Genomic DNA, 8,000 nt, shown 5'->3' with positions numbered 1-8,000 from the left:
TACACACACAAACATACACAGACATATATATATTCATAAAAATTATAAAAATATTATAAAATTATATATACATATACACATACACAAAAAACAAATATACACACATACAAAACACCACATACACACACACATACATACATATATATATATATACATATATATACACACACATATATATACACATACATACATATATATACATATATATATATACATATACATACATACACACATACATATACACATACATACCCATACATATATATACACATACACACATACATACACATATATACACACATTTCCACGTATACCCATGCACATGTATATACACTTGTACATGTATGTGTATGGATGTACGTATATGTAAATAGAGCAATAACAAAACTAAAAATACTAAAACTCAGACCCTAATACCCGATCATAACAAAATTCAGCTATAGGTGAAAATAAACAATGAAATTATCTAAACCAAAAATAAGTATGTTTGCGAACGTGAACACATCTGAACCCATTATACCTTAGTTTATTAATTAGCTTATTCTTTGAAAATAGAATATAATACAATTCAAGATTGCACAAGTGGCAATACTTCTTACCCTTATCGCAAGGGAAACCCTTCCAATAATTGACCATTCTAACGAAAAATTCTTATTTTGTTCTTTTAACCCCCAAATAAACCTACTAAGACTAGTACTAGCTATTTTACTCCTATCTCTAAACGTATTAAAGTGACAAGAAATTCTCTTACAAATCTGATCCGAAGAACAACCTACATAAACACTAACATCTGTATCGCTCTTAACCTTACACTGATACACTATATTCTTTAATCTCACGTTCGGACCCTCAAACCTTAACCTCCGGGTGATTAATCTGTGTTACCTCAATCTTAGAACCTATAATATTATTACCTAAGTGAGGGTCTTCATCTCTATTCACTCCATTCATGCCTGTCTTAAGAACTTTAGAATTATGCGCTGCAATAATCTGCGCCAGGTTCTTAGTATTGGAAAAATCAAACCTAACCTTATGCGTATTAATAATTTTACCGTAACGCGAATTTGCAGGGAAATGCTTACTAATTACCTCCCTAAACTGCGCTACCAAATTCGACTTAATACTTTTACCAAATGGTAAAATAAACCAAAGATAACCATCTTTAATATTATTAAGTCCTTTTGCAAAATACCTAAAACAGTTAGAATTACGCATGACACTTTTATGAGTATCCCTATGATCATAAATTTTATCATTATTTCTCCTAACCAACCTAACCTTATTATTCCTAACATCCCTATCTACTCTAACCTCACCAGATTCAGGTTTAACATAGTAAACCTTATCTCTAAAACCAGCCCAATTTAAAGCTTCATTATAAAAAGGAGCTTCATTATCGAAAACACGATTAGCTGATAACTTAGAAATCCTTATCGAAATATTGCTAACTAAATTATCAATAATTCTTCTAGGGTGGTTACTCCATCTACTTATATATTTCAGATTAGTAGACGGTTTATGGTACGGTCTATACGTATCGTTTTTTTATATCAAGTGTCACATCTAAGTAATTAGTTAGCGAAACATCATCATCGTAAGTAACACTCATTCCCATCCTATTAAAAGATCTAGATAACCTACCTTTAAAGTAACGGCCGAGAGATGTCATCGACTGCGGTCTGTCTCATTGGAAAATTGTCTGTGCATAACAGATAAAGGGGTTAGTGTTTTGGCACAAAACTGTCCCTGTATCACAGATTTCTCTCTCAACCACAGAATTTTTAATGAAAACACATTTGATGATTTAACTGGTGGATCAAACAAACAGTCAATACTCCAAGATTTTGAGAAAATGAGTGTCAAACCCTTTTTAAGTGTGACCAATGTTAGTATCATGTCTCTGGTCAACTATTGTCACAACTTGAGTAAACTCGGTCTTGCTGGTTGCATGGCCCTCACTGACCAGGCAGTCGAACAGATAGCCTGTTCTTGTCCTTATCTAACCCTGTTAAACCTATCTGCATGTATGCAGGTGTCTGATCGCTCTATTGAGTTGGTCTTTCAGAAGTGTCAATTCCTGGAAATACTTTTCCTTAGAAACTGCATCAATGTTACCAAATTGACTTTCCCTGGCACCAAAACCAGAATTTATTCAAATGAATGCAATGTCTCAAAGGATGCTCAGAATGTGACTGATTCTTGTGATAACATGACCAGAAGTTGTGAACCAGTAGTTGAAGCAGCCGAGAAAATACCTGACCAAGACAATGCCCATTGCCAATTGCATCAGCAATGTCTTTGTAAACAGGATTTTAAATTGACCATTTTGAATCTGAATTTCTGCACACAGATTTCAGACACATCACTCATGCAGATAGCACACAACAGTCCACGGCTGCGCAAGTTATTCTTATGCAGTTGCATTCAGATCACTGACTCTGGCATTGGAGTGATTGCAAAGATGTGTCTCCTACTCAATACTTTGGACATTAGCGGTTGGTCAGTTTGTAATGGGGAACACATGCAACTGACCGACCACAGCCTGATGGAACTCTCTGTCCATAGTCAGTACCTGTCGTGTCTGGTTGTCGTTCGATGCATGAACATCACAGTAAAGGGCGTCTGTGCTATTCTCTCTAAGTGCAGCAAATTGCGCAAGGTTTGTATCAGCATTGGTGTGCACTTCAGAATTAGCAGCGTCGCTTTGCACAGCAGTTTGCAGAAAATCGAAGCTTACACTTCCCTGAAGAATTACAAAGATTCAAACCAAGATAACTTCATCGTTCTTGATTTGTACCCTTATAACAAGAGGTTACTTTAGATACCCCTGTTGATCAATATCTACCCCAATGTACACTCCCAGCTGTAGCCACCTTGCCTGCAAATCTTCAGATGTGGCTAGCACATCCATTCAACCCATAGTGGTTTAGTGTCAATTGTACCTCACAGGGCTGTCTATATCTCCCAGAGCTTTTGAGAAAGTTTCACCACATCATGAAACTGCTATACCACCTTACCACACTTCTTTATACCTCACTCTGTAACTAACATTGAAGCACAACACCATAACAATATCCCACCACTCAAACACACCACAGAGCTCCTTATTTCCTGTTTTCTCTGCTTGTGGCAGAATGCCCATCAACATAAGACAGTTGCCTCTATAGTATGAATTTATATTATTGGACATATCATGTTAGTTTTATCAGCCATACTGTTTCCAGCTTAAGGCATGCTGGAAACAGGTATTAATTTTGGAGTTTTCTTTCTAGATTAATTGCTTTCACTGCAGCTAAGTAGCTCACTCTACCCTTACAGAAATATATCAATCCCATTGATGGGACCCTTCCTGAGTGGACCAGGGAGTGATGGTAACTCCATTCTCCCCACAACTCAAGAACTCCCAAACGGGAGCTTTACTCTTATATGCTGGCTTAGGACATGTTGGAAAAAGGTATTAATTTTGGAGTTTTCCTTCTAGATTAATTGCTTTCACTACATCAAAAGAGCACAGTCTACCCTTACAAAAATATATTCAACCTATAGACAGGATGCTAACAGGTACTACCATTCTGGGTTTGAACAGATCTGGGAGTAATGGTAACAAAGGAGTGACTCCACATTTCCCAGAACTCCAGACCTGAAGCCTTGTTCTTAATATGCCAGCTTAGGGCATGTTGGAAGTGGGTGTTAATTTTGGAGTTTTCTTTCACCACAGCTAAGGAGCTCAATCTAACCTAACAAAAATCTATTCAATGGGATACTGAAAGGTACTACCGTTCCCAGTCATAAAGGACCTAGGAGTAATACTAATTAAGGGATGACTCCATGCTCCTCACAACACCAGAACTATCAAACCAGAGTCTCACCACCAGATATAGTTTAATGTCATACCCAGGACAAGCCTCTTTTACCTTTGGGAGATCCATTTAACCCCTAGGTGTGATCCTACCATTCCATGTCAGAATGGATCTGGTCCTAATGGTAATTACACTCCCCAGAACTTCAGAATTCCTAAACTGGAACCTCACCACCATGTAGTTTAATTTCATACCCAGAACAAGCCTCTTTTACCCCTTCGAAATTTATTTACTTCATAGATGGGACCCTGACAAGTACTACCATTCTAGGTCAAAAAGGATCAGGGAGTACTGGTAATTAACCCCTTTGATATTAACCCACCCAAGTTCACCCTTGCTTCTGTGATACAAACTTACCATTTTAAGGGGATCTAAATAAAAATCTCCCATGGAGCTTCTATATTAATTTATGCCCCAATTATCAGCTTTGTAATGATGATGTTTTAGTAAATTCTTAATTATTTTCAAAATTAATTAAAATAAAGAAGGTGTATTTCAAGAGGAACATGTTAACAAAAGGGTGAGTCCACTCCTACCCCACTCAATTATACCACTGCAGTACACCACAATACCAACACCACTGCACTGTCACCAGAACTATTACATCTCTGCTGTACACCACTGCACTGTTCCACTTCTACTCTCTTATCACTATACTACACAACCTTAGCACTACTACCCACTCTATGCTATCAAAACACCACTGTGCCATACCATACTTCTCTCTATACCAGTGTACTACACAACACTGTACCCGTATACTATACCCTGCCACTGCAAAATTATTCCATGGGAGACAAGAAGCCCATACTAAATGTTTGTTCTCTCACCCCTACCCCCTACTGAAAGTTACACCCCCTCATCCAATCAGTGGTTAAGAGGTCAAAGATCAGAGATCAACTGCCCCTTTCAACCTTACAAAATTTAGCTTTTTGCCTATGCAAAATAAGTAGTATTATTCTTTTTAACTCGGGTTTTTGTTGAAACTCCTGGAGTCTTGCATGCGTAGTGAGCTTGCTGCCTGCAGCCTACGGTATGATGCTATCAACTAATTAATACTTTCCTTATTATTATTATTGTTGTTGTTGTTATTAAGGTGGCTAGCTGGCAGCATCATTAGCACGCTGTGCGAAATGCTTAACAGTATTTCGTCTGCCACTACGTTCTGAATTCAAATTCCACTAAGCTTGACTTTGCCTTTCATCCTTTTGGGATCTTTAAATTAAGTACCAGTGAAACACTGGGGTCAATGTAATCTCAAAATTTCAAGCCTTGTGCCTATAGTAAAAAGGATTGTTATTGTTATTATTATTATTATTATTATTATTATTATTATTATTATTAAGGCGGCTAGCTACCAGATTTGTTAGCACGCCGGGCAAAATGCTTCACAGCATTTCGTCCATCTTTATGATCTGAGTTCAAATTCTGCCAAGGTTGACTTTGCCTTTCATTCTTTCAGAGTCGGTAAAATAAGTACCAGCTTAATACTGGGGTGGATTTAATCGACTAGCTCCCCTCCCATCACATTTCAGACCTTGTGCCTATAGTAGAACGGATTATTATTGTAATTAAGGTGTCAAGCTGGCAGAATCATTAGCATGCTGGGCAAAATGCTTAGTGGCATTTCGTCTGTCTTTACATTCTGAGTTCAAATTCCACTGAGGTTGACTTTGCCTTTCATCTTTTCGAGGTCTATAAATTAAGTACCAGTTGTGTACTGGGTCAATCTAATCGACTGGCCCCCTCACCTGAAATTGCTACCCTTCAGGCAAAACTTGAAACCAATTTCCACCGAGGTTGACTTTGCCTTTCACCCTTTGGGGCTGATAAAATAAGTACCAGCTGAATACTGGGGTCGATGTAATCGACACATCCTCTCCCTCTAAATTGCTGCCCTTGTAGAAAAATTTAGAATTATTATTATTATTATAAGATTTTGTCCTGCTGCTTTTTTCCCAGTATATTTCATGAAGTGTGTTTAGGGTTCACTCCTTACTGACCCTTACAGTTGAACCAGTGACCTTATTATTGATTCATCATGAAGGGTCATAAGAGGCACATTTTTGCTCAAAATGCCTCAGAAAAAAAGAAATCAAAATGTAAAAATCAAAAGAGGGGACATTTTTAATATTTATTTATGTTTATTTATATATTATTTATATTTATTTATTTATCATATATATTTATATATTATTTATTTATATTTATATATAATTTCGCTTCGTCAAATTTTCCCCTCGCTTTATTGTGATTTTTTAATATTTTTATTTTTTAGAAATATAAACGTTTATTTGTATAAAAGATATTTACACTGACTTATTTATTGCTGTTGTTGTTGTTATCATCATCATTGTTATTATTATTAAGGTGGTGAGCTGGCAGAATCGTTAGCACGCTTAATGAAATGCTTAACAGTATGTCATATGTCGCTGTGTTCTGAGTTCAAATTCTGCTGAGGTCACCTTTGCCTTTCATCCTTTCGGGGTCGATTAAATAAGTACCAGTTACACACTGGGGGTCGATGTAATCAACTTAATCCCTTCCCCCAATTTTTGAGGCCTTGTGTTTCCAGTAGAAAGAACTATCATTATTATTGTTAATGATAATAATAAGGCGGTGAACTGGCAGAGTCGGTAGCACTCCAGGCAAAATGCTTAGCTGCATTTCATCCATCTTCTGAGTTCAAATTCTGCCAAGGTCGACTTTGCTTTTCATTCTTTCTGGGTCAATAAAATGAGTGCCAGTCAGGCACTGGGGTTGATGCAATCAACTAGCCTCCTGTCCCAAAATTCCAGGCCTTGTGCCTATAGCAGAAAGGATCATTATTATTATTAATTATTATTATTATTATTATTAAAGCAGCAAGCTGTCAGAATCATTAGCATGCTGGACAAAATAGTTAAAGGCATTTTATAAGCCTTTATGTTCTGAGCTCAAATTCCACCAATGTCAACTTTGCTTTTCATCTTTTGGGGGTCGACAAATGGGCACTGGGGCCAACGCAATTGACTGGCCTCCTTCTCAAAGTTTCAGGACCTTGTGCCTATAGTAAAAATTATTATTATTATTGTTATTATCATTATTATTATAAAGGCAGATAGGTGGCAGAGTCGTTAGTATGCAGGGTGAAATGCTTAACAGCATTTCTTCTGTCCTTAGGTTCTGAGTTCAAATTCTGCCAAGGTTGACTTTGTCTTTCATCGTTACGGGGTCGATAATTTAAGTACCAGTAACGCACTGGGGGTCGATATAATCGACTAGTCCCCAATCCATAAATTTCAGGGCCTTTGCCTATAGTAGAAATTTGGGTTTCCACTCACAATCGCGAGTTCATGGTTTCAATTCCTAGACTCGGTGAGGCATTGTATTCTTGAGCAAAACACTTCATCTCACGTTGCTCTGCATTCGTTCGACACCTGACGCGTGGCACACTGTGCACCCGTTCAAGCAGCGCCACGCACTCGTTAATTGCTTCTCTTTACACCCCTGACATATATGAAAGGGAGGCAATTATTTCTTGTATACAAGAATTATTTCCCTTCTTTTGTTTTTATATTCTGAAAGCTTGAAACAAATGACTATATATGGTTAGCACGATGGGCAAGATGCTTAGCGGCATTTCGTCTGTCTTTACGTTCTGAGTTCAAATTCCGTCGAAGTCGACTTCGCCGTTCATCCTTTCGGAATCAATAAAATGAATACCAGTTGAGGACTAGGGACCCAAACTTGGTGACCTTGTGCCAAAATTTGAAACCAATATATATATATAAACATATTATCCTTTATTTTGTCAAGCTCTCAGCAAAATAAGACCAAATAAATAAATAAATAGAAATAAGATAGACGGGAGATAACTCTTGTATACAATGTTTACCTCATCTTGAGATAAATAAATGTTTAATTATCTCAATGCTTAATCGAGATAATTAAGCATTGTAGCTTGTATACCAAAGGTAGCTAGAATTGTAATTAGATTTTTAGGTAAATAAATAATTTGGTAGATAGGTAGATTGTTGATAGATTATAGGCAAACTAGACAGATAGCTGGATTGGTTGTAGGGTAACTAGATAAACAGACAGCAGGGTTATTTGTCAGGTATTTAGACAGACTGGTAGAAAATTTGGTAGGCTGTGAGG

The 8,000-nt window shown here is 37.1% G+C and overlaps 1 protein-coding gene across 1 annotated transcript; it reads left to right on the top strand.

Moving 5' to 3' along the window:
- Positions 1-975: 975 nt before the first annotated feature.
- LOC149130867 (uncharacterized) lies at positions 976-2,908 on the top strand. The gene is made up of 2 exons (XM_089343189.1): positions 976-1,036; positions 1,650-2,908. Exons 1-2 carry the CDS (start codon positions 976-978, stop codon positions 2,819-2,821), a joined length of 1,233 nt encoding a protein of 410 aa, XP_089199315.1. The 3' UTR covers positions 2,822-2,908.
- Positions 2,909-8,000: the final 5,092 nt, after the last annotated feature.

The sequence above is a fragment of the Octopus bimaculoides genome, chromosome 27 (genome assembly GCF_046866305.1).
Source record: "Octopus bimaculoides isolate indiv1 chromosome 27, ASM4686630v1, whole genome shotgun sequence".
NCBI lineage: Eukaryota > Metazoa > Mollusca > Cephalopoda > Octopoda > Octopodidae > Octopus > Octopus bimaculoides.
Note: the sequence above shows the minus strand (reverse complement) of the source record. Positions and strands in the feature narration are given on the sequence as shown.

Bases quoted from the DNA above. Each gene is read 5' to 3' on its own strand.
- LOC149130867 (XM_089343189.1), top strand. From the start codon at position 976: ATGCGCTGCAATAATCTGCGCCAGGTTCTTAGTATTGGAAAAATCAAA. The intron at 1,037-1,649 runs GTATTAATAATT...CTACCTTTAAAG, and splicing joins AATCAAACCTAACCTTATGC to TAACGGCCGAGAGATGTCAT.